The sequence below is a fragment of the Pleurodeles waltl genome, chromosome 6, assembly GCF_031143425.1.
Source record: "Pleurodeles waltl isolate 20211129_DDA chromosome 6, aPleWal1.hap1.20221129, whole genome shotgun sequence".
Classification (NCBI taxonomy): domain Eukaryota; kingdom Metazoa; phylum Chordata; class Amphibia; order Caudata; family Salamandridae; genus Pleurodeles; species Pleurodeles waltl.
Genome location: NC_090445.1, coordinates 1,612,394,257 through 1,612,422,006, shown reverse-complemented (window position 1 = coordinate 1,612,422,006; position 27,750 = coordinate 1,612,394,257). Strand labels below are relative to the sequence as shown.

At 42.9% G+C, this 27,750-nt stretch overlaps 1 protein-coding gene across 5 annotated transcripts in view; it reads right to left on the bottom strand.

The window, feature by feature from the left end:
• STXBP1 (syntaxin binding protein 1) overlaps positions 1 to 27,750 on the bottom strand; it is a 183,672-nt gene that overhangs the window by 104,668 nt on the left and 51,254 nt on the right. Inside the window, exon 1 of one of the 5 annotated variants that reach the window (XM_069241499.1) lies at positions 25,362 to 25,590. The exons of the other annotated variants lie outside the window; for them this stretch is intronic. Within the exon in view, the coding sequence (XP_069097600.1) occupies positions 25,362 to 25,554 (193 nt within the window). The 5' untranslated portion in view covers positions 25,555 to 25,590. Of the gene's footprint in view, positions 1 to 25,361; positions 25,591 to 27,750 lie in introns of those variants that run through there. 5 annotated transcript variants of the gene reach the window in all.

Below are 27,750 nucleotides of genomic sequence, written 5' to 3'. Positions count from 1 at the left end.
GTCGCCCAACATAAATAAGACACTGAATGTGTTTCTGGGACCAAAATCAGCTATGGACTACAAAGTGATTAATCACGGAGTGGCTGGTGATAACACTGAGCCAGGTAATGCCAGCTGCTACGAGATGGCACAAATTCTGGAGCAGCCTCGAAATATGTCCAAGAACGAAGGTTTTTTTTTTTAATGAGGTCCTCATGCAGCAGAGAGGGGCCCCGTAAGGGAAATGCATACCATTAGGGTCCTGGGCCCAACAAAAGCTTCTGATTCTTGGTGACCTGGACAGTCATCTATTACCAGTTTCTATTCTGACCTGTCATCTTCTGGCCACCACTCCACTCTAAGCAAGAGCTTATGCTTCTTGAGATAAGACTTCGGGTGTTAGGTACGGTGTGTTCTCACTAGCAAAGGGGATAGGAGGCCTTTTCTCCAGATCACACCATCTGTTGGAAGGCAGTAGCAGTTTAATGATGATATGGCTACTCTTTTTAAAGACCTGGGGCTCTGGGTGCAAGATCAGCACTGGTTAGACAGGACACTGTAGCTTCCCTCTTAGCTGTGGTCAAACTGCCAAAGCACAACAGATTGAAGGTGGTGTGAATGTTGGTACCAGATATCGTGAAACAAGAAGCTATCACAATCAGTACAGGACAATCTTCATTAGGATGCACTCTTTGTAAAATCAAAATGTTTTGTAAAATCAAAATGTTTATTCTACGCATTAGATTAATGAAACAGCAAATCAATAAACTCTAATGGTAACTTTTACCATATAAGTTAGAAGTCTCCAACTTATATAATCCACAAGTTATAACCCCAACAGGTTCCACACAAAGCCATCTATTGTAATGAATGGCACAAAGTTAGCACGTGGACCGATTTTGCAAAGCCTCGGAATATCCCCTATCGGGTGAAGTGCTCAGTTAAGACAGAATAGTGGATCGTTGCTTCCAATAAAATAATACAAACGCACTTTAAAATGTGGTACAAAATGAGATAAAATTCCTCTAAATGAAACATCGGACAGTGCAATGAACTGGCGCCGCGCTGTGTTGTGCCAAAATTGGCAGCGCCGCGTGCGTCAGTTATGAAACACAGGGATGCACCATATTTACAAAAATACGGTACACATCTGTGTTTCCCCTAGCGCTGGTAATAAATTTAGCTGCCAGTGCTCACCCAGGCATCCTTGCACCGTAGTGCAAGGGTGTTTGCGTTGAAAGGAATGGTTGTTTATGTGCAGGAAGGTGTCCCTTTCTGCACAGAAACAATCAATAATGGTGATCTGACATTTCTATGTGTGCTGCATATTGCAGCACACATAAAAGTACCAAATCGTCATTTTTTAATGATTGTTTATGTGCAGGAAAGGACACCTTCCTGCACATAAACAACCATTCATGGCGGTTTTGTTCTGTCTATGTGTACTTCAAAATGCAGCACACAGAAAAAGCAAAAACAAGGAGAAATTAAAGCATTTCTCCTTGTTGCGCCATGCTAACGCCACCCCTAGGGAGGAGTAAGTTTTTGGCGCTGCCACAGATTTACAGGAGCTTATATCTGGGGCAGCGACAAAAGCAATGGGTGTTGCGGTTGAACACCCACAGCAACATCCATTACACGCCCCTCTTCCACAGAAAACTGCGTCAGAGGGGGCATATTTACAAGGCGGAGTTAAGCCACAAAAAGTGGCTTAGCGCCACCTTGTAAATATGCATAATGCACAGGTCCACTGGAGCGCCACAAAAAGTGACGCTCCAGTGGCGCTTTGTGGCTTGTAAATATGCCCCTATGTACCTTTGAATATAGTAATAGTTGGAACACGGGTCTGTTGAAAGTTTTGCCTATTGTCCATCTTACCTAGGACTTTAATGGTATCTATGAATCTCAGTCCCTAACCATCAAATTCAGGATTTTGTTACAAGGATGCTTACAGCTTCAGACACCTTACAGTTAGGATTGGGAGCAGTGATATCTGCCTTTTGCAGTAAGGATTTCTGGTGCCCTCGAAGTGCTTATTAGAGTCATGGCACTTCAAATTTAGGCAGTTGTATAATAAGAGTGCCACTGTCCCTAAAACAAGCAAGCAGAATTTGCCAATGACTCCCTGTACATAGCTTAAGACAGGCATATTTGGGTGCTGTGGGCTCACACCTTTTTGACCCAAGTGCCACTGCCTGCTACACTATCCCCCATCCCCACAAAGCCACCCCCCTCCTCTCCTGGCACTTTGCAGAATAGGTAAGGTAAACCAAACCAAGGGCCTGATTACAACTTTGGAGGAGGTGTTAATCCGTCCGAAAAGTGACGGTAAAGTCATGGATATACCACCAGCCATATTACGAGTCCATTATATCCTATGGAACTCGTAATACGGCTGGTGGTATATCCGTCACATTTGGGACGGATTAACACCTCCTCCAAGGTTGTAATCAGGCCCCATATTCTGGAATCTACTGGTTGTGGTAAAGATTTGCACACATCAGGTGGGTCCTTCTTGCCTTTGTAGGGACTCACTGATCTTAAATTCTGATGGTATGAAACCATCACCAGACAAGAGCCAATATTCACAGGTACCAAGGCCCATATTTATACTTTTTGACGCAAATCAGCGATAGGGCAGATTTGCTTTAAAAAGTTTACCGCCGGCTAACGCCATTCCAACGTGCCAGCCAGGTGCCTTATTTATGGAATGACGCTAGCCAGTGCTGCGGCCGGGTTAGCGTCAAAATAAATTACTCTAACCGGGCAGCGCAGGCGCAGGGAAGAATGGGGGTTGTGCGTCAAAGAATGGTGCAAGTCAGGTTAGAGTCAAAAATCTTGGCTCTAACCTGACTTGCGCCATTTTTTGATGCATAACCCCATGGAAATTACTCCTGTCTTAGCAAAGACAGGAGTCATGCCCCCCTGCCCAATGGCCATGCCCAGGGGACTTCTGTTCCCTGGGCATGGCCATTGGGCACAGTGGCATGTAGGGGGGCCCAAGTTAGGCCCACCTATGCCACATAAAAAAAAAAATGCTTACCTCTACTTACCTGGGTTGGGTCCCCCCCATCCATGGGTGTCCTCCAGGGGTGGGCGAGGGTGGCAGGGGGTGTCCCTGGGTCCAGGGAAGGGCACCTGTGGACTGCTTCCATGGTCAGAGACCATGGAAGTGAGCCCACAGGTCCCTTAACGCCTGCCCTGACCCAGGCATTAAAAAACTGCACAAATCCGGCTGGGTGCCAAGTTTTAAGGCCCGCCTCGTGGGAGTATAAATAAGGTGCACATGCCTTAGTGTCATTTTTTGCACTGGAACGCCTACCATGCATGTCATTAGTGTAAGGTAGGTTTTCACGTACAAAAAATGACGCAAACTCCATAACTTTGGCGCTGAATGGGTCCAGCGGCAAAGTAAAAATATGGAGTTAAGTTTGCGCTGGATTTGCGTAAAAAAAAATGATGCAAATCCGGCGCAAACAGAGTATAAATATGCCCCCAAGTGTTGCACAAGGATTGCTGGTTTCTGGACCTCCACAGAGCCTGGTGAAGGGGCACAGCTGGGTGAGCACACCGGTTCTACACTCCCAGTGAAGTTTAAGGTCTATATGAGTATACCTTTTGACACTCCTGGTGAAGGTCAAGGTCTGGATAAGCATACCCTTTTTACCACCTTACAGTACGAAGGAGGTGTTCAGGGGGTCTGTTTCGATGGCAGGCAATGTGTAGATGGAAAGCAGAGGCAAGAAATCGCCAAGCAACCATCCTTTGCTAAAGGAATTACTAAGGACACAATATCTAAAAAAGGCTCCTTGGGAACAAGTAGTCATTGGTAAATGCAGAGTTAGTATGCCGGCCTGGCAAGATATTACTCTGGCAGCTCACATGCACTTGCGTGTTTTGCCTTGCCTTGCCTAGCTCACATGCACTTGCCATGATATTTGTTCAGCACGTCAGACGTGCGCCATGGCTGTTCTGGTCTCATTTCACCCCTGGAAGGATGAACTGCTGTACCTCAGGTGAGTCAGTCTGTCATACTCTGATTGAAGCTCCTTGAAGACAAGCAAATCAAGCTCTTGGAAGAGAACTTCACTTGGCTTGATCCTAGCTAGAAGATGTTGGGCACCCCTGAGGTTAAAGCAGGTAGGATGGATGAGTCATCCTCAGAACACAGGCTGGAAGGGTCCTATACTCCTGTGTTTTTGAGGAGATTGGCCCTGGTTCTGCTGTCAAACAAATTGGAGCCCTGTTCGAATTACAAATGTCATATTCACCCAGGGCACAAAGGATTTTGAAAGGTTCTCTTCCAAGCAAACATGTAGATGCTGGTTTGGTAGGATTGGATTTGGAAAAAGTGTCAAGCCAAGTATGAGAACATAACTCCTTTTTACAACGTAGAGGTTTTTTCAGTTTCAGTAGCATGAGCAAGCACCACTTGAGCCCTGATCCCAGTTATGTGCAACAGCCCCTATGCACATATTCTGGTGGTGGAATGGGACCATTATCTGGGGACTGTGTTCTATTTATACACTGGGTGAGAAGTTCTTGCCTGCAAGGCAATGAAAACAGTTATACTTCCAATTACACAAAAGGCTATTACTCCACATGAAGTCAAGTAGAGTACTCTATTGAGGCCATACTCTCTTGAGGCCATTTTACAGGGGTACTGACCTACTAACCAATCGCAGCTTAGAGCTTCACTGGGGATAAGTTAGAGTTGGGATTCTAGTTGTCACTGGTGGTTAGAGAGTACAGGGTATGAAGTCAGGCTACAAAACATGTAGGAAGAAATACACAAGGTGAAAAATGTGGGCCCTTCAGTTCTGGACGTTCGCTTACAGAAGGGAAAATATATAGCTTCAGCAGTTGCCATACATTCTTTCCTTGTTTTGAACTGGAATACTGTACCAATGGTTGCTCTTATCTTTTTTGTGAATGTATAGGGCTCTGTTGCAGTTGCGGCTAGATTTGCATTATAGAAATATTTTAATAAATAAATAAATGAATCAAATAAGTGATTATAAGATCCTTTGGAAACACTTTGGACACAGGCTGCCATCACCTTGGACCTCGTAGACGCAGGAACCCTCAAACAACACATTTCTATATATAGTTTGTGCATATCTACTAATTGGTCCCTAAAATATAAAGTACCGTTCTCATGGAGCTTTCAATCAGCTGGTTCTTATTCCTTCAACTTTTCAAAACCAGATCTATCATAACCTCTGAGTTTTCAACATATACCCCTTCTTTTTTTGTAGGGATCCTCAAAATCCTGTTTGTATTCATTTGCAGTGTTCATATATACACAGGCATGCACTGATGGTGTCTCCCAAATACATTCTATTACTCCATATCCTCAAGTATTCTGTGAGAGTCTAAAACTCAGAAACATGTCCCATTGTAAGAAACCCCAAAACAGTCCAGGCAGGTTATATTTGGCCACTGTACATGCTTTGGATCTGTTGTATAGTTATATAGTGTTAGATGCAACCATTTTATTTTAGGCATGCCCTTTCTCTTAACACTTTGCATCCCTCATTTTATATCTCTTACCTCTCTTCCACCTGTTTCCCATCATAGCTATTTTATGGTAACAATAATTAAACAGGGGTGTGGAATTTATTAAATATCTCCTTGTCCATGGGGCAGGTTGCTTCTTAAATCTACTTGTCCTGTAAAAAAATCTACTTGTCCCTTTGGTGCCATGTAGTGCGGTGACAGCAATCTCATTATGTTAGAGCTCTGATAATAGCCTCTCTGATTATGCGAGGGTTACTACTATAGTAGGGCTTGAATACTTGCAATTGCAATCCCTACTATAGCAATTTACTTATTTTGCCACCTTCCTGCAGATCTACATGCTGGGGCTGGAGGAAGCAGTATGCCATAGCTCCAGGGCTGGAATGCCATTGAGTCTGCAAACCTACTAGCTTGCATGTTTTAAGAATTTTCACCAGCTCTTCTCTAATCTTTTCCCATAATGAGAAAGGTTAGAAATGTACTCCTGACAGTGGCAGAAGTAGAAGTTCTTCCAGGGTTGGGAAAAAAGTGTTGGAGGTAAAGTGAACTTGTAAAAGCTCAAAAGATTTTCACCTGGGCAAATCTACACATGCTTATTTGCTCATGCTAAAATACAGTTCACAAATATTTTCTACGATTATGATTTTCTGGTCTACTTCTGAAAGTTCTTGTGAATTAATGAAAGTCACCTATTCAAAGACATATACCATGGGTGAACTTTTGTGACTTTCTTTAAGGATTGGGTCCATAATTAGGTCTGGCTTTAACAAAGGCAGTTTGTTTTTATTAATCTTCTATTTCTCTCTCCATCTATCAGGTGGCTTTACTAAGTGATTGCATTCTGCTCTTCCACAAGAAGCATATTGGCACACAAAGTAGTTTTGTTCAGTGCCAGGAACTACTGTGGCAATCAGTAGTGTAATGAAACTGGAGACCCTCCCTGCAAAGAACATAGAGGACCCCTCCTCCAGACTCACTAAGGGCAGGTGCTGTGCTGAGAGGGCCAATTGGAGAGGGCTGTGGTGGCAATGTGTGCTTTTTGAGACCAAAAACCTTTTTCTCTTTTTGCCAGTGTTTGTTACAATGGTGGGAGCCTGGCAGCTCCCACAACAATAAAGGGTTACAAAAGCCATGTCAAAACAAGACACGCATAGACAAAATCAAATAACTCACAAAAAATGTTGGATCAGTTGGCTTTACGAGTGCTTGTTTATTTTCATAATAATGTTGCTGAAAATGGTAACACTGGTTTTCTATTAGGAATATTTTTGGGAAATATTAGCATGCATCAACACATTTTACTAAATGACGCTTCAAAGAAATAGCACCTAAAATGTCATAGTAGCAAAACATTTTTTCCTACTTGCGAGCTCCTGCAAACATTTGCATCTAATCAGAGAGCATTCTGTGAGTATTATACTTAGCATCATATTGTTAAACTGTTCTAACATGTGTACACTTTTTTTTTTACTGGAACCACTGTCAGTAGTGCAGTGTGATCTTAAAACATGTATTTTCAGCATTCACCCTAATGATGAAGGCTTTTCATTAATGAACCATAAATACAAGTTCGAACAGCATTAACTTACAGATGCACATATTACCACAACTTTAGACAGTTCCCTTCTCTGTAAGTTGGCAGACAAAGGGTTTGCACTATAGGGGGTTGGGTCTCCTTGTCCCAAGGACAAAATAAATATGGAAATGTGTTGCCCTTGACCCCAAACAATTTGTCTAAGCTAGAGGAATTCCACATCTCTGTTTAATCTTCATTGGATGAAGATGCCAGAACATGCTATGTACTCCCCCTATCTTTTAACAGCCTTTTACAATATAGAGTTTAAGATTAAAGAACATTATGCCTAGTTGGGTTATTTATGAAATCTTTGTAGTGTGGCTAGGCATAGAACAGACTACATCCACTGTAACCAGACTAGTTGCAGATGCAGGCCCGTATTTATACTTTTTTTTCGCCGCATTTGCGTCGTTTTTTGACGCAAAAACGGCGCAAACTTGCAAAATACCATTGTATTTTGTAGGTTTGCGCCGTTTTGCGTCAAAAAGCGGCGCAAATGCGGCGCTAAAAAAAGTATAAATACGGGCCGCAGTATCTCTCTCCTGACCACTAACTAATTGGTAAAAATGTTGAGCTGAGGACCAGCCTTCACACCTGTTAAATAATGAAAATAGACTAAGTTAGTTTATGGAATGGAAGACGTGTGCAGGTCCCTTTTTACAAGGGGCATTCTCTATGGTCAATTTTCCGCCTGCACCTAGCTGGTCGATGCAAACACCTACCTATGAAAGAAATACTTTGTTCATGTGTGGAAAGAAGCTTTATGGAAAATAAGACATAAGGAAAATACCATGCTTACTCACTTGAAAGAAATATATCAATGCTGCTATTAGTCAGATCACAATTGGCCTAAAACCTGAGATCAATATTTCTGTGAATGGGGAAGATTGTCTATAGTGAATTGAATCACAATGCAAATTACATTTAAGTGTCATCATGGGTTGCAATGTATGCTCTTCTATACACACCTGCAACTTTTATATCCAGCTTAGTTGTAGTAGGTTATATTTTTATGGATTTGATGAGGTCTGGTAGGGTTCTGAAGTAGGCGTTGAAGAGGAGAGGTGAGATGAGATGATGAAGCGTGGAGATTTGCCAGATTAGGTGCTGGATGGAGATAATGTAAAAGGGGGAGACGTAAGAAAAGTTCCAGTCTAGGATAGTTCTCTGGATGCCAGGTTTCCGTAGCCTTAGTAATAGGTAGTAGTGGTGGACTGTGTTAAAAGCTGATGAGAGGTCTATTATTAGTAGTGCAGCAATTCCAATTCTGTTCACTGCAGTCTTCATGTTATGCCAAACTGACAGCAGGGTAGAGTCAGTGCCTTTCATACAGAGACCATTATTTGTGGTCCCCAAATATATTGTCTTTTCCCAAGAAATTGGAGATGTGGAGAAGAGAGCTTTTTCAAGCAGTTGTCCTAAGAATGATTCATTGGTGATCATACAATATATTATTGCAGTGGTTCCCAACCTGTGGTCCAGGGACCCATGGGGGTCCGCAAAGGCTCCTCAAAGGGTCCCTGACTGCTTAGAACATTAACTAATATTAACAGATTAATGAAGTGTATATAAATAAAGTGTACACTTGAAAAATGTAAAGCATACTGTAAATGTCAAGGAATTTGAAATTGGAAGATAAAAATTAAGTTAGTATCCTCAGATTGATTCATGAGAGCAGTGCAGGTGCATCAAACAGAACATATTATGGACGATGTGTGGCTTTAAAAAACTCCAACCTTACCATTTAAATTTATATTTTTTCATGTTATTTGTTTGCAAATTAAATAAAATGTGTTATCATTTGTGTACGTGTTTGATGGAATGCAAGCATTTGTATGTTTTGTGTATTGTTTGCGGTTCAAATCTTCGACAATGTTTAGGGTTGGGTCTCTGACTTCCAGTAATGACTCATTGGGTGGTTCCCAGATTCCAATAATGATTAAGTGGTGGTGTTCTGGTTCTATTAATGATAAAGTGGGGTCCACTGGTATCAAAAGTTTGGGAACCATTACATTATTGGGTCTCTTGGATTTAGGTTGCGATCTGATATGAGAGTGTTTGAGGTCAGAGAGATGGATGGTTGAAGTTAGAGAATTGTTGACAATGGTTTTACTGGGATGGCACCATCCATTGAGAGTATGATATCCTGGAAGATTTGGGCAGGAATGGGGTCCAAAGTTGCACCTGCCTTGACTAGTTATTTGAAATGAAAAGAGAGATGATTGAAGACTTAAGGGCTTTTTATACTTGTTTTGTGCCGGATTTGCGACATTTTTTTTACACAAATTTGGTGCAAAACTAACCCCATATTTATACTTCTGCGCTAGACCTGTCTACCGCCAAAGTTATGGAGTTAAAGTCATTTTTTGGACGTGGAAACCTACCTTGCGTCAATGAGATGCAAGGTAGGCGTTCCCATGCATAAAATGACTAATTGGCGTTAGTGCCATATTTATCCCCGGTGCTACAATCACGAATGAGGGAGGGGTCAAATAATGATGCAAAGCTTGCTTTGCACCATTATTTAACATCTGGGTCAGGTGTTAGGGGACCTGTGGGCCTATTTCCATGGTGAAACACCATGGAATAAGCACACAGGTGCCCTCCCCAGGGATACTCCCACCCACACTAGAGGGACAGCGGAGGATGGGGGACCCCATCCCAGGAAAGTACAGGTAAGTATTTTATTTTATTTTTTTAAGTGCCATTGGGGGCCCTGAAATGGACCCCCTACATGGCACTGGGTGCAATGGTCATGCCCAGGGGACCCTGGCCTCCTGTGCTGGCCATTGGGGTGGTGGGCATGACTCCTGTCTTAGCAAAGACAGGAGTCATGCCCACCACCCCAATGGCCAGCACAGGAGGCTGGATGGTTTTGTGTCAGAAAATGACGCTAGGCTGGTTAGAGTCATTTTTGTTTTACTTTAACCTGCCTAACTTCATTTATGGGGGCAAAACCCCCTTCTCCCATACCGCCACCCCCACCCGGCTAACGTAAAAAAAAAATATGCTAGCATACCCTTTGCCCTGGCTTTCACCATTCCATAAATATGGTGCCAGGCTGGCCCTCAAGAATGGTGCAAGCCGGTGCAAAACTTTTTGATGCAAAACTGCTTTAGTGCAGTTTTGCACCAAAAAGTATAAATATGCCCCTTAGTCTTAATAATCATGGTTTGTGTAGACTGGAAGTTGCGATGAGATGATGATTGTTATGAAATGTTGTTCCAAGTCCTCGATTTCTCAAACAATGTAGTGATGGTGTTACAAGAAGTTTGAGAGTGATGCCTCTTGCTGATTATGCTGTTTTTGTTGCGCGTGGTTGACAGTCAATGAGATGAGATAGTGGTCACTCCAGAGAATTAGAGAATCCCTGTTACTGTGAAGAATTCAGGAGGGAAGAGCATTGCACCCAAGATGTGTCCACCTGAGTGTATAGATTAAGAGATGAGTTTGGAGAAATTGTGAACCATTAAATCATCATCAGAGGTTTTTGTGGGAGGTTCGGGCAGTTGAACAAGGGGTTTAAGGCTTCCCAAAATCATAGGTTAGTGTGGCTTACAGGGATGTCAAAGACTGCATCTAGGAAGACTTCTGTTAATGCTTTGCTGTTGATCAGAGTTCTGTACATGCACAGAAATGACTAGAGAAAGTGGGTAATGGTGAGCTGTAGGCGAGAAGTGCGTTGCAGTCAGCTCTAATGAAGTCTTGAAAGCTTGCTGTCTGTAAGGAGTGTTTGAAAGTGTATGCTACTCCCCTTCCTGTCTTCCTTCTGCAACTTAGTGTGCGGTTTCCACATCCAGGAGGTATAGCCTTGTGGAGGACAAATCATGCATCATTCCTATCCAGGTTTTCGCACTGTACTATAGGTCTGGTTTTGAGTCTAAGATCAGGTTGTAGATATTTAAGTGATTCTTGTGTAAAGATTGTGCATCGATAGCGGAATACTAGCTAGCTTATACTCTATTTTGTCTCATTTTTACTATTTTATTTAGACTTTGCCTTGAGTTTATACACTATGGCGGAGGAGCGTCACCCCGACCCCCTAGCAGCAACCGATGCAAATCCTTCAACAATGAAAGGATAATAAACTAAGGCCCATATTTATACTTTTTTAGCGCCGCATTTGTGCCGCTTTTTGATGCAAAAACTGCGCTAACTTACAAAATACAATTGTATTTTGCAAGTTTGCGCCGCTTTTGCGTCAAAAAATGACGCAAATGCAGCGCTAAAAAAGTATAAATATGGGCCTAAATTTATTATCCTTTCATTATTAAAGGGGTGGGGCATTGGGGATGACGGAGATGAGGGGAGTGCACTGTGCACTCCCCTCAGTGCGCTTGCAAGCTTGGCTGGCTGTCTTGGGCCGGACAAACACACCTGCGCACTATGGTCTCTCCAGCCCAGAACTGTTTTGCCAAGCTGGAGAGAGCAGGCACAAGCTCCCAGTCTGCCTGGGTGCTCCCATCCAATCCTAACGCTGCTCTGAGAGTGTCAGGATTGGCAGAAGGGCAGGCTGGGAGCCTGTGCCTGCTGAGGAGACGGAGGAGCAGTGGTGCAGCGAGGAGGTAAGTTTTGTTTTTGTTTAAACACAGTAAACAAGTATGAAAAACTAAAGCCTTAAGTAGCATATGTGACATCCTGCATTAAATATGCAAAACGGGCAGAGGAGAAGAAAGGATTCTGGGAGGCTCTCACTTAATGAATACTGCCATTTCAGCAGGCAAAAAAGGGTGCCTTCGGTGGACTAATACACTTCACTAAGAGTCGTCCTGACCTAAAATAGGGACCTGTTGGTTTTGTCTATATTCTTCTATGTACCTATTCTGTTTCTAAACCAATATGCTGCTTTCTGGAGGAAGGGCAGATCACACACCAAGGAGTGATGTAACTGAAGTTGGGATGCAACTGGAGTAATCATATTGTAGTAACAGTAGTAGCAGCAGTAGTAGTTGTCGTAGTAGCAGTACATGGCTTTGTCCTCAGAGAAGGATCTTGTGTGCCAACAAGGTGAACATTGAGCACATTCTCTTTCGATTCAATTATAGTCATCTCTTTTATGCATGATCTCAACTTGATTACTTTGGAAACATTCTTGTCCCAGGAAGGGAAGCCTCATTAACTCACTGATGACTTCAATTGCATTAATCAGTAATCTGATTATCCGATAACTGAAACTGAGTAGCCTAAGAGGTACTTGTAGGACTCTGCCTAAGCTGTGGTCAGTGTCTACTCAAGAAGATGAGAGTAAAGCAATGACAAGTTAGACTCTAGGGAGAAAGATCTTTTGTTAACTGTCCACTGTAGGCAAAATTGACAAAATGAAGGCTACAGATAAGGATTAAGGAATAACAAAGGAATGTATGGATTTATTTATTTTTGTCCGGGGGTTACATGGAGTTAACTGGTATTTTGTGGCAAGCAGTAGATGGGCACGTACAGCCATTCAAGTGGAGTGTACAACCATTCAAGTGGTGTTGTATTACATATCCAGGTACATAGTTAATGTTTGACAGATTGTGTATCATATGAAAATAGCATGTTACACCTATGCAGGATGATCAATAAGAGGGGTCATGCAATTTGCAAACTGTGTGATAGGCTTTAGTGCACAGTCATGTTTACACTTTTCTGCATTAAGCAAGGGAGACTTGGAGGTCTCTTGGTAGCACATATCACAGTTGTACAGTCTCTGCACCTGCGGAAGTACCTCCAAAGTGCTATGGGGTGCTTATCATAATTTGACAGGGTGTCCATATTTGTAGCTATCTTTCCGAATGCTTTCTGATATCTGGGAAGGCAGCAGGATCTTTTACCTTACACAAGTTTGAGTACCTGGAAGAACAAGCTGAGCTCTGCTCTCTCACGAGCCATGTCAGCATCTCTCACTACCCCTCTCTCCCTTGCATTGATGAGTTCATTCCTTTGGACCTTGAGTACTTGCGTACCGTGCAGCAGAACCTAGCTCTCCCTTGGACTAAGGTGCTTCTCAGGAGTAAATCTGCGTGTATCCAGGATCCCCAGATTTCCCTATTGTAAAGGAGAATCATGGTTTTGGTTCTTTATTTTACTTTGCCATGTGTTGAGGCTTGACAGGAAGTCTTTTTCTGATGGGGATGGGGGGATCTCTTCATCTGCTAATCCTTGTACTTTCCAGTAGTCCTCAAGTTTGTGAGTCTTCTAGGGTGTCTGCCTTTGCCAGTCCTGAATGGAGGAATAGAGTTGATGTAAAAGACTATTGCGGTCTCACTCTTTGATCTTGTACACTCAGACAGAATGCAGTGTAGAAATGGCCAGGAAGAAGATGATCTCTTTCAAACGTTATGAGTGGATGAAAGGGTTACTTATTATTTGCATCATATCCGTAAATCTCATGAAGTTAATACAGATTAATGCACATTATGCATGGAGGGCATTCAAGTCAAAGTCGCACATGGGGAGATATGTACAAAAGGTTCTAAAGGTACTAGCTTCAAGTTATGTCCATACAGTTTCCATGTTCATACAGTGAGCAGTGCATGTGGCATGCAGCTCGTTTCACGCTACCCACAAGCCATTTTCTGCTCATACCAAATCTCGCATGAGAATATGTTATGCCATCAGCGTCAGCATAAGGAAAACAGAAACTGCATGGCATATTTATTAGCCCCTTTGCATCAATCTTGCACCATGGAACGAGGTGCAAGAGCGACGCAAATACAAAAATGTATTTATGAAACCACGCAAAGCCACCTTGTGTGGCCCTGTGTGGTTTCATAAAACTCGAGTGAAGCAACGCAGCACAAATCACTACGTTACATTACTGTGCACCGTGGAGGCATTTTCCTGGGTGTACAGAAGTAGTAATAGCTAAACGTCTACATTGCTACTTGCAAACACTGGAGCATTTTCCCAGTCCTGTGATTCTCCCAATCTGAAGACTGACATTTTAATATTAGGACGTGGACTTGGGGGCACAAAGGCTGTTGGTAGTAAGCGACTGCACCCACCAGCTGGGGGATGTCTGAGTAATACCTGAGACCCTGTCCCCTCCCAAGGGTCCCCCTTGTGTGGTGCACAGAGTGTGCCCCTCTTCATATGTGGAACACAATCATTGTGTCGCTCCACAACTTGTTACTTAGCACCTGTGTCTGTAACACTGCACTGGCATAAGATCAAAGGTGCGCTCCTATTTGCCCAGGACTACTCCACCACTAATGAGGGAATGCCCACTTGGGTTCAGACTTGTGCACAGTTTGAGCTGCATAAACCATACCACTGAAGGAATGGGATAAGAATTTGTGGCCCCTTCTCTAATACCAAGAAGCCCCAAATGTGCAAAAGGCAGGTGCCTGTTACGCTCTGTGAGCACTTTCTGTAATAAACGCCCTGAAGTTCAAACAAAGCTATAACAATCTTGAATCCAACATATTTGTCTTCAATTAGTAGTACATACACTTATAATGATTTTCGGCTAAACCTTCCTTCCTTTGGACATCGTGGAACCTGCTGGAGCCCGTAAGCCTTAACAATGGACAACAAGGAAAAGTTGGACCCCTAGAATGTGCCATTCTAGAGGGGCTAGAGAAGCTGACTGACAGCTAGATTTGTAGTCCAGGGGCTGTTAAACGTTTACTGGAAGGGTGGACTACTCTACAGCAAGGACTTGGCTACAAACAAAACTGTTGCCTAGAAGTATCTTTCATTCATAGCTTCTCTGGAGGTTTGCACAATACTTATCAGGATATTTCAGTATGAATGAAATGAAGCCATGACTGCCACACATAGATAGACAAGAAATTTAAAAATTACTACAAGACCTGTTACAATGTCACCTCAACAAAAAGGCAGGAAAGAAAATAGAGGTAATGTCCATAGTCTGGTACCATTATCTGCAGCCAGCATAATCTTCGACATGATAAGGCTAGATATTGTCAATGTGCTCAATCCTTCTATGGCTTCAGAGGAAAAGTACATCCTCCTTGTGAAACATGATGCTATCAGATACCCTTAGGTAAGATCCGTGAGTTAAAACAGAGCTATGCTGTGACAAAGACCATAAATGCCCACTTACTGCACGAAGTTCGCTTCAAACTACTGTCAACCTCACATTTGTTACCCAAGATCTATGTAGGAAATTACCTGGTTGAACTACGTATGCTGAACCAGCTTCCATCTGTGTGATGGCCGAAGGCTTCAGCCAAACTTTAAACCTAGGCACATAATCCTGAGTCAGAAAGTGCAGAGGGAAAGTGATGCGCTCCTTGTTTGCCTACTTTGAGCGTAAAAGGCTAAACCAAAACCTTATCCAAGCCAGCTCCTTTATGAGTCATGGGTTTGGTTAAGGAGGCTGTGAAAGCAACCCAAGAATCCTCTAAATAAGGTAATAATAGACCACATGTTTAAAAGTATGATTTAATTTTAATATTTTAAAACGAAAAATATTAGTTCTTATATGAACAAGCATAGAACAAACTAAATCTGTTACATGTGTATTATTATCGTTTAGAATTGATTAGCATGCATTTTAAGTGATAAAGTGCATGAAGTAAAAAAAAGACTTTGCACTTACAGACTTATTGCAAATCACTTTGTGAATACAACATTGTAATTTGCAATGCAAAAAGAATTACAAATATGAGCAACCCTACTTGCCAACAGGCGGGAGACTCCAGAATTTTTAAGCTAAAAATGTCTTTATTTTGGCTGTCTCCCACCTTAAATTGCCTGTGTCCAATAGAAGACAATGGGGGAAATACATTCTCCTGATTTTTTTTTAAACACTTTCCTCTTTTAACATGTTAGCATGCATGGGTCTGGCTTATGAGTAAAAAAAGCCTTTTGTGTCATGGATGGGTTTAGCCACACAATAAGTCATCATACATGCACTGTATCACTCATCTCTGCACGCATGCATTCATCTATCCACTGTCTTATTCTTGCATTCACCGTAACATACCCTCAATAAAACACACACAGGCACAACTTATGCCAGACAAATTAAAAGAACATAAGTAAAAAAAAGAAACCATGCTGCCATCTAAACAAGGTGGGAATACCCTTGCAATAGTAAAAACTAAACAAGGCAGCATGGATTCGCCTTGCAGAGGTATTGTACACAATCTATCATTGTTTAAAGTTTCCAGTATGGCCGCCATGTTTATAACCAATGCGTTGACAACAGTGAATGGACAACAGCATTCTAAAATGATCACCTGTTTAAGAGGAAGTGGCCATCTGCGATGGAGCACACTCTAGGGAAATGAGTGGTACGGAAGTGATCCGTTAGGTGTGCCTGAAAAGCTGTAGTATCTGCTTAAGAAAGATCAAGATACAATTAGGGGAATCCACGAAATGAGAGGGGAACTTTATAGGCACAAAACTGAAATCTAAAGAACTGGCCAACCAGTCCTGACACTGAAGCGCACTTAAATTCCTCCTACAATTCACATATCCATCTTTATGAGCTCATTGCAGCATGCCCATGTGAAAGTCACTGTATCTCTTTGCCCTGCTGCGTCATCGTGATGTAGGGTTGCGCTTAGTTCCCGCTCATTACTTATAGGTACAACACAAATAATGATGCTATTTGGTTGTATCAAATATCCCATTGTTTCATTGTTTATTATTAAGAATTACATTTGTTAGTTTGTAAATGCTGTGTAAATAAGGATTACATTTCCAAGGTCACCTTTCTCTGGCACACTGTTAGTCTTTTATCTAATTCACTACAACATTAGTCATTTTCCCTCTTCCTCCAAATAGTTTTTAATTTGTGCATCCCTATAAATTGTACCCTACCAAAGGGCTTGATCTCTTTTGCTGGTTGCCCTCCCTTCTTGTTTTTTAACCTTTTTTCAGGCCTAACATTTGTCTGGCGCCTTTGGCGCATTCGCTCTCCAGCCATCATCCTGGATGACTCTCGTCATCAGTGTTGAGTGCACCCACATGTCTATTCCGTTGTGAGATTCTTCTGCAGGTCCACTCAGCTTTTCCTGGCAACCCCAGCACAAATTACAACCCACAACAAGTTAAACTGTTACCCTTTGCTGACTCCAACAAGTCAGGCTGCCATTCCTTGTTCTTCTTGAACTCCTTGCCCCTGAATTGTAATGATCAGTACCACAACTCGAGTATATAATGAACTTCAGCCACATTCATCATTCTGTTGCAGTAGCCTCCGTGTGCACCACTTGTGACACCACTTTCCTAAACTCCCTTCTTTTCAAGGAAGTACTATGTGAATCTTGTTGAGGGTGACATAATAGCAACATCTCTTAATATAGCAATCTTGTAAGACAATGATTTTTAATATGTGGTCATGGGCCCCCGGGGGTCTGGATAGCCTACTCAAGGGGTCAGCAACTGTTTAGAAAGTTAAATAATATTAACAGAGTAATAAAGCATACATAAAAAGGAGCAAAAGGAACAATTGAAAAGTTGAAAACATTCAGTATACCCAGCTATCTCTCCTCAAAAACTCTATATAGTATGGATTGCTCTTACTATAAATCATTTGTGAACTCTCCTCTCTCGTTTTCAAATCAGCGTGCTTTAAAAGCGTGTGTACTGTATAGATTTTAATATTTCCTTTGCACATTCTCACTTGTTCACTAAGCAGCTGTATTATTTTTTTTAACCTATTTTGCTACCGTTTCTCTGTTTTTCTATGGCTACAAATATCGTTTGTGTTTGCAATTATGAATAACTATACTCAGTGAAAAAATGTCCCCAATAAAATTGGCGCTACAATAAAAACTCAGGCCTTTCGTGATTCATTTATTGCACTGAATTCTGATGAGGAATGCATAGACCATTGAACGTTGACCCTTTTACGAATCATTTCCCTGTGGACTCTTGTTTTCTGAGGTTATTTGGAATTAGGCATTGCCTGCAGATGTGGCGAAAACTGCACCAAAATGTCCACGTTTTTCCCCGTTTCTGTGCCTTTTCCACTGATACCTTTTGACAGTTTTACCCAAGCAAAATATGTCAGAAGAAGATAGTGGGGTGTGCTAATTATTTCACAACTCGTAATTTTGATTCATGCACAAACTCCTGTTTGTTACGGGAATTGATTAAACCCGCCATAGTGTGCACGTTGGTCACCTACACTTTCCCAAACACACTTAGGCCTCAGTCATGACTGCTGCAGAAACAGCACGACAGAAATTGTGTAAGTGGCAATCACCGGTTGTGCTGGGTTCTGTATTTACTGGCTGCACAATCTGAACAAAAGTCCTATTTATGCGCCTCAGGATGGGGAATAAATCATTAATGTTATGTGAACCCCATTAGTGCAAATAGCTCAAGCGAGGAATTTGCTTCTGTGCCTGAAACAAGTTTGCACCTGGCTCATTATTACTAAACGAGTCTGAATCGGGGACTGAGTTGACATTTAACTCGTCATTAAAATAAGTTTAAGTACTACATCTAGTGAGGTGGTCAGGCGACAGTCACTCGCTCTCCGACTTAGGTGGGAGGTCCGAATAAATCAAATCAAATCAAAAACATTTATAAAGCGCGCTACTCACCTGTGAGGGTCTCAAGGCGCTAGGGGAAGGGGGGTTACTGCTGCTCGAAGAGCCAGGTTTTGAGCTGCCTCCGGAATGCAGGGCGGTCCTGGGTGGTCCTGAGATTGGCGGGGAGGGAGTTCCATGTCTTGGCCGCCAGGTAGGAGAAGGATTTCCCACCTGCCGTGGTGCGTCGGATGCGAGGGACAGCAGCGAGTGCGAGGTTGGCGGATCGAAGTTGACGGGTGGGCGTGTAAAAACTGAGGCGACGGTTGAGGTATTCGGGTCCCTTGTTGTGGAGGGGTTTGTGTGCGTGGGTGAGGAGCCGGAAGGTGATCCTTTTGCTGACGGGAAGCCAGTGCAGGTGTCTCAGGTGGGCGGAGATGTGGCTGTTGCGGGGTATGTCGAGGACGAGGTGGGCGGAGGCGTTTTGTATTCGCTGCAGACGTTTCTGGAGTTTAGCAGTGGTTCCTGCGTATAGGGTGTTTCCGTAGTCCAGGCGGCTTGTGACGAGGGCGTGGGTCACAGTTTTTCTGGTGTCGGCGGGGATCCAGCGGAAGATCTTTCGGAGCACGGTGTGAGTGAGGAAGCAGGAAGATGATACGGCGTTGACTTGTTTGGTCATGGTGAGAAGCGGGTCCAGGATGAATCCGAGGTTGCGTGCGTGGTCTGAGGGGGTTGGTGCGGAGCCTAGGGCCGTGGGCCACCAAGAGCTTCTAGGACCCACGAAAAAGAATCAGTGCAGACTTCTTGTAAATGATATTTGTATATTGTCCTGACATTTTCTTTTGTTGCTTCTACTTGACATAATAGCTTTATCCTGAGGAGTGAAACTCCCCAGCATTCACAAATATCTGTGAAGAAATATTTAACACATAATGATAAAGAGTAGGGATTCCATACTTCTATTAAATATGACTTGTCATAGTTTATTTAAACAATTTATACGTTTGTTAGGACAAACTTCCTCCTCTTTTCATTATTTTAGAAACCATAAACAGGCATAATGTGGAGTTATCTATAGTCAAAGATTTGTGAGGAAAATGTCCAGTCTCCCGGTGATCCTTAAGCACTGTAGGGGAAACGTTAAATAAAGGGGAATCAAGATAATATTTTGAGATAGCTTTCTTTTCCATAACACATTTTATTAGAATTTTAACAGCAAAAGGGACCTAACAGGTCATACACAAATAGAGGACTCTGTAGGATAAAGCCCAAAAAACGTGTTAACACAGCATAACAGCATATGCATTGAGAACTCCCTGCCAACCCCACCCTTCCCCCCACCCCAAGCAGTACCGATATCTTGAGATGTCTTTCCTTTGTCATTCCATTTTCCATTCCAACAAATAAATAAAGTGCCCTTACATATGTGCTATTTTCTATTCGTGAGAGACACCAGAGTACAGAATGATTGTAATAAATCAAGTATTTCCCTGTGATATGCAGTATTTTACAAACTTTGTTCTGACTTTAGTTCAATGACTTTGCGATTGGAACTTCACTTTCCTAATTACACATACACAAATGTGTTAGACCTTTCCCTTCCTCATGTGTTTTCCTGTGATCATGAAAAGAACAAGTCCAAACTTTTTCTGTCTGTAAAGAACTTAATGCAGTACATCATAGTAGAGATGTTTTGCTGTTTGGATAAGGTATCTTTTCACATACTGCAAAAAAGGTATGCTTATATCGCTCATTTATCTTGAGTGAATTACTCAGTTACACTCAATGAGCGACTCTCAAAAAAAGATAACAAGTCTGAAACCAGCATTAATCTGATGACCAGTTGAAAGTGTTGCACCATAAGGAGTAGAGGGGTCCTCAGCCAACAGACTTCCTATACCCCCTGGCCCACTTACAAATCTTCTCAGCTTGGGTGTGTGAGAAAACAGGGCTGATTGCAGAGGCCCCATAACTTTTTGCCCCCATTTTCCTCTTTTTGCTGGTGTTTTCCTGACTTTGATGGTGCCCTGGGTACTGCTAACCAGTCCCAGGGCCTGTGCTCTGTGTAAAATGGATATGCAAATTAGGCTAATTATAATTGGCTAAGTTAACCTACCTATAAGTCCCTAGTATATGGTAGGGCATGTAGGTTTAGGGACCACAGCATAGGTGGTGCACACCTAGGTGCATTGCTGAGGTGCCCAGTGTCATTTTAAAAGCAAGCCTGCCTTGCTGGCTGCTTTTAAATTAAAGTTATATGCAAATTCGACTTTGGAATTAAAGGTACTTCCAAAGTCTTAAACTACCTTATTTTTAAATATAAGTCACCCCTAAGGTGTGCCCTATGTGCCCCTAGGGCTGGGTGCCATGTAACTATAAGCAGGGACTTTAAAAAAATAGATTTATAAGCCCTGGTGAGGTAAAAACAGCCAAAATCGTTTTTCCCTCATTGAAGTAAATGGCCTTCATAGGCTAGAATGGGCAGACTTTATTTTAAATTCTAAAGTCTCCTTAAATGTTGCATACCAAGAATTTGGTATCAAATTAATTGTTGTAATAAATCCTACAACTTCCAGTTGTTGGATTTAATATAACTAGTTCAGGTAAAAAGTTTAGACTTTACCTAAAAAGTTGCCAATTTCAGCTCTGCATTGTTTTTGCTGCTGTGCTCTGATTGGCCAGCCTGCAGCAGCTTCTGCCAGGCTGCCTTGATTAGGTGTGAAGTGGCCTGGCTTCACACAAAGGAATGTGCTTGGGGGAGAGAATCTCCCCTCAGCAGATGGTGAGGCAGGAAGGGGGAGGGCTGCCAAACTGGTCTTCAAAGGCAGAGAAGGACATTTGCAGCACCCAGCAACACCCCCACATCCTGCAACCCTAGACAATTAGGTGCCCCCTTGATTAGATTAGGAGAGGGCAGGAGAGGGGTGTGTTTATGATTTTTAACCACACCAGTGGGTGGGCTCAGCCAGATGTAACCTCCAAAAATCAGATTCATCCATGTTGGATTTTTAGAGACTGTTGCCTTCTGGGATGGATTTTTGCCACACTTCCCAGGAAGTGGTCATCACAGGGGGACGACCCTGTCCCTGATTGGAGAACCAGGGCCCCCCTGCTTTTCACCCAGGAGCAAGGATAAAACTGGCAGACATGACCCCACGCCTCAGATCCCCACCAAATTTCAAGAAGAAAGAACTTAAGGAGAAGAAGGACTGCCCTGCTGGACCCCTGGCCTGCACCTGGAACCTGCACTCAGAAAGACTGCACCAGCTGCACACTTGGGCTTCACCACAAGAAGGACTTTGCCTGGCTTCAACTGGTTCAAGGAGGGACTCCCTGTTTGCTACAGGTGAAAAATTGCTATCCAGAGTCCCCTGCACCAACTCCTGAAAAAGTGACCAGCTGACCACTGTCCAGTGGCCAAAAAGGAGTTTGTGCCAGGTGCATTCTGGGAGTTGAAGTCCGCACCCCCCAAGGACCATCACAGAACTTCTGGACCCTTGGGGTGAGCTGTGGACCCCAAAAGAACCTTAAAAGAACATCTGAGTGAAGCCCCAGAAGTTTGGAGAAGATTTGACAAATTTTGTAAAAAAGCTCCAGAGAGGGACCGACCCGCCGCGGAAATTCTAGCCGGCTTGCCTCAACCGCGACCCGGCCTGACTTCGTGGTTCATCCCGGTAAAGAAAAACATCCAAAAAAGAGACTAAGTCCGAACGTAAAAAGTTGACCGGGACCTCCCAGCCATCGTATCCGAGAAGGGCTCCATGGACGTCGGATCAAGATCCAGGTTTACCCCGGTCGAAGGATTTTCATCTCGAAAAAACGACTAAGTCCGAAGGTAAAAGTCTCCACCGAGGAAACCCACATCGCGTATCCGGACAAGGGCTCCAGGAGGTCGGATTCAACTGGCAGGTTCGTCCCGGCGAAGAAAAACTTCAAAATAAAGACTAAGTCAGAAGGTAACTTTTTAACCGAGGCCTCCCGCGACCTGTAGCCGAGCAGGGCTCCATCGCGGTCGGCCTGAAAGTTTGACTTTGCCCCGGTCGAGGTGCAACCAGATGACCCGATTGGCGCTTTTTGTTTCTAAGCGCTAGAAAAGTAATAATTCTTTAAAAATTCATATCTCCGGTTCCCCTGAACCGATTTTAATCGTTTTTGTGTCATTTTAAAGATAAAAATATAAACTATTTTTATAAATTGGTTTTGGATTTTTAAACTGTTTTCTGTGTTTTATTTAATTACTGTTTTGTGATATTTGAATGCTTTACACTTTGTCTCCTAAATTAAGCCTTGACGCTCGATGCCAAGCTACCAAGGGTAGAGCTGGGATTAATTTACTGAGACCTAACTGTACCTATGTGGAGGTTAGTGGCTTGTTGCTAGGTGTAGGTACCTACCTGCCCTACCAATAACCCATTTTCCAACAGGGTGTCAGTCCAATTTTTGGCAAAACGTATAGTCACCTGTTTTTCCCTACAAACCAAAAGTTTTGTTGGTCTTACCAGACATGTTTTGGTTATGGTAGCTTGTCAAACATCACCGGTCACTGTTGCTGTGCCTAAAAGTATCCTGGATCCTTACCTCCTCTAAGAAGCGGAAATAACAATCTCAACAGGCCTCAGTGACAATAGAGGAGGATCGGCATTAGCCAAGGATATCTGATGAAATGAGCCAAGGAGGCCTCATTCAAATGACGGAGGGCCGCAAGGAAATCTCAATCTCACAAAGGGAGATCCCCTACCAATAATCTTTACTTCTGCAAAGCCTGACTTCTGGATTCCTTAGTGTATATAATTTGTTCAGCAGCACTTCCTCACTTCCCAGATTATCTTAAAGGGTGAAAAATAGACAGAAAACATGTTGACCCCTAACTAATGATTTGGTTTAAGGCTTCCCCCACTTAGTTTTAATTGTATCCCTTGGAGACACAGAATAACATTGTACTTTTCTCCACCAAGAGGTATTTTTCTATATTTGCTTTACATCTGCAAAACATGAAACTCAACAATTTTCTCTACAACCACAAGTCAGTGTTCACCACTGTGAGGGGGAACGAAGCATCTTCGCCGGCACCAGGAAGAAGCTCTTTGTTTCAGACACAAAGATTTTTTTTTAAAGTGCTTATATTACTCAAACTATCTTCTGCTCAAGACACTATCAAGCATGCTGCGCCTGCAACAATATAGCCGTGAATGCTCTCACGTGGATACAAGCCAACCTCAGAGAAGAGTATGTCGAAACGTAGACTCTCTTTTTGTTGTGGCATACCACTAAACTCAGCCCTCTCGTGTCTACAATTCAATATTATTTATATCCCTTGGCACAGCTATTGGGAGAGCAACACATGAACGTTCAAATCCACACAGAAAAACAACCCATTTACAGTTAGTCAACATTTACATCTTACATTACCTCGTGCTTGAACCAAGTTCTCTTCTGTATGGAAAGCTTTCTCTCCATTAACACAGCTGAAACTGAGATACTACACATAGGAGCATCTGGACTTGACACATAACATGTAATTAGCCCACAAGCCTTTGAACTCCTCCCTCCCACGATCATCCTTCCAAAAATGAAGTATTCTAATTCATACCTTTCCTTCACAACTCAGATCAATGGAGTAGCTGAGGGTACTAATGTACAGTTCTCCCGACTCTGCAATATTCTACCAAAGTTCCAAACCAATCACCAGGTGCAGCTGACAAGTATTTGCCATGGCATGTTTGGACTACTGTAACATGGTTAATAAAAATAATCTTGCAAAGACATTCATTTCCACACTTCAAAAGCCGCAGGCGTAGGAGTCAGATGTACAAACATCTGGTCACAAAATACTGGTCACAAGTTGCGACCAGTATGTTTGCGGGTATGCAGACGTTGGCACACATTAGTTATACCGACAGACATTTTACTGCTTGCACTGCAATGCCTAATTAAAGAGTGCTGCAGCTATAGGCGGTGAAATGCATATGGACAGAGTGGGGAGGGCAGTGGGAGTATGGGGGGCGCACCCTTTAAGAAAAAAAAAACTGAAATCGTGTGGGTGAAACACCAGCATCTTGAGTGTGTCGATGTTTGTCCCGTGGTGAAATGTCCGCAAATTATTTTTACAGCCAGTAAAAAAAATTCAGAACCAACCTCAGTAAACAGGTTGGTTCTTGCAAATCAAAATCATAGTGGGTCGCAATGTAACCTACTACATACATAATAATGATTTAGCTCACAAAATATGAGTAACTGTGACTGGGGACAATCCCAACGAGTCAGCGGATCACCATTTCTGTGATTGCTGTCGAGGGTAAATCAAACCTTATTTTTCTTAAATGTAGCATGTTTTCCTTAAAGTAAACAGGGCTATGTTTAAAAAAAAAAGAAACGTTTTAAAATATATTTTCTTTAGGATTTTCGCAGTGGTCTGATGATTGGGGGTTAAATAGTTTTACTCCCTGTCCTCTGCTGGGGGTGGTGAGGCAAGGGAAGTGTATGACTGCATGGATGAATTGGTAAATGGATTTAAAGCTGTGAAGTGCTCATGGGCAGCAAACTCTGTCACTACTGGAAGCAGGGGTTTGTTTCGCATACGATTGTGGCGAGGAAGACTTGGACTTGGAGTAATAGTAAGGCCGTGCCCTTATGTCCTCCAGCAAAATTTATGAATTCTAATAGTGGTAAGTAAAACCGGGGAGTCTACATTCTCTTACACAAGACACACTGTAAAACCCTAGACGTTGAACTGCAGAAGCTCATGAAAGCTGGAATGCACTCTGTAGTTCACCGCCTTTCTCCAACTGTGGCGCTTTAACCGGGCTGGTCATTGCTCTCTCTAGTCCCTACTAACAACAAGCAAGTCAGACCTTGTACCACGGCTGTGTCTCTGCTGCAGTGTGCGCACTGGAGGGGAGGAGCAGTGACGTCGGCCCACGCGGGGCCCGTCACGCACGCACGCCCACCCACCCCTGTGCTGTCAGACTCCTCTGCGGTAGAGGCCCCGCCCTCTGCAGTACCAGCGGCAGAAGCTGGCTGTAGTGCTGCCCGGGGACTGAGCATCTCACACAGCGACGCAGTCTTGAACAAGGGGGAGGAGACCAGCCATTATCCGATTAACTGTCGGTGGAGGTTGCTGGGGAAATAATCTCGGTGCCACCTGCCGAGGGTTTGACGTGAGATGGGTCCAAGATGCTCTCAGGAGTGGAGCCAGGGCCACTCCCTTGTTGTGCTCTGGTGTGATATTTGCGCTCAGCTCGATATGTGTGCTGGACAACGGATATACATACAGAGATGCACACGGAACAGAAAAACAATAAATGAGGTAAAAATACAGGCGTGCACATTCACTTATATTCAGATAGAAAGGCCCACGTACATTACACAAGGGGTCTATTAAGTGTGGGACGATTGCATTGTTATTGGCACACTTATATGCATTATGGTGTCCAGATTTTGAAAGCTGAAAACCGGGACATTTCACAAAAAATAGAAGGAGGACTAATTCAACATCACCGAGGGTCCAGAATGATAGCACTCTTCAATATAGAAGCAAAGATGAATCACTAAGGGAACAGATGAAAAGTCAGATTTTAAACCCAGTATCAAACATGTTACTTAAAAGGATTTCGAATTAGAGCTGCTCACTACTGTAGTTTTAACAGATGAAAACGGGCCTCTACTGTTTGCAGTCGACCCTCACTGAAAACCGGGACCTGACCCAAAATTGTTGAAATCTTTCGGGAGCAGCTGGTGAAAAACTTGGATGCCCTGGCAAAACTGTGATGCCTGGTCACCCTAATACGAATGCAAAAGAAATGTCCCTTGTAGTTTGTCCTTTTGTTTTCGACTACAGCACATTGACGTCCGACATAGCTGCACGCACGTCATGGTGCAACAGTGCTGAGGGCCCGGGATTTCACAGTAGCCTCTCGCCTTGTCTTGCCCTGTCTCAGCTGCTTTAGTGAATCAGATGTTTTTGATTTTTAATTCTCTTTCATTGCTGCCTATCACTTTTACATATACTATTTCACATTTAAGGTTTGGATTTAAATCCCTCCCCGTTCTCCTGGCCTTAAGTGGTCATTTAGAAGACACTACCATTCTGAGCCCTTTGCACGCCTCCTCAAAAGCAGAATTGTTCTTTTGTCTCTCAGCATATTATGGGGTATAGCTGCGCCATTTAGGCATGCGTGCTATCAAACAGAAAATAAAGTAGATTGGCCACCATTTTGGAGGCCATTCTGCATCTGTGTCCGATACTCGGCTATTTTCACATGGCTTAAAAAAAGACACTTAAGCAGAGCAGCAACTGGTAAATCATCCTCGTGTCCCCTCACAACTCACATACCAATCTACAAGCACTGCCTCAAAAACTGCATACCATTGCAGCTACATCACTTTACATTGAGTGTTAACACACAGTTTCAGCAATAAGCACAATGCCAAGTGTGAAATATCAGCTTCAGTCCCATCTCAACAGCATGAACAATACTCATGCTCCCCAGCCCTGGAATCTCAATCCCTGAAATTGGCACCTCCTGACTCACTGGATGCACTATCCTTTGTATCTGGCACTGCGTAGTCTGCCCACTCCCACATCTGCCACATTGATATAGGACAAGTTAACTGCAGATGAATACTGCCCTGACTCTGCCCACCTGTGACCTCTTGTAGTAATCTTCTTCACATTGTTATTGTGTATAAATATGAAGTTTATTGACAGAAGAGAAATGCATCCATACAAAAAAGGGGCACAGGGTAACTGACACACCTGGAATGAAGCTGTACATGACATCACTGTATTCCATGATGCATCAACACTCTAATTGCCACATCACCACAAATCTCCCCTTTTTATAAAGAAATATAATTTCTTATCTAAAAATCATTATGAACGATTACCTACAAAGAATCCTTATTATAATACCATCACAAATTTAATAATAACACTACATCACCTACCAACCCCCAAAATACATACATGAAATGTAGTGCCTAATAAAATACTTAACACTATATACATGAAATGTAGTGCTTAACAACCATATCAAATTACCTTTTCACTGCTTGACAAAATCTTGCCATTTCTTTGGGGCATACCTAGTATGGGAACTTTTTTTTATTAAATTATCCAACATAACTAATTTAGAATCAGCAGTTACTCTTTTTGTGTCATATTCTTGTAGCCACCAGGACTCAAAGCGACACAAGTAGCACTCCACCAATTGTCCTCTGTCAACTAAACAGAATTCTTAC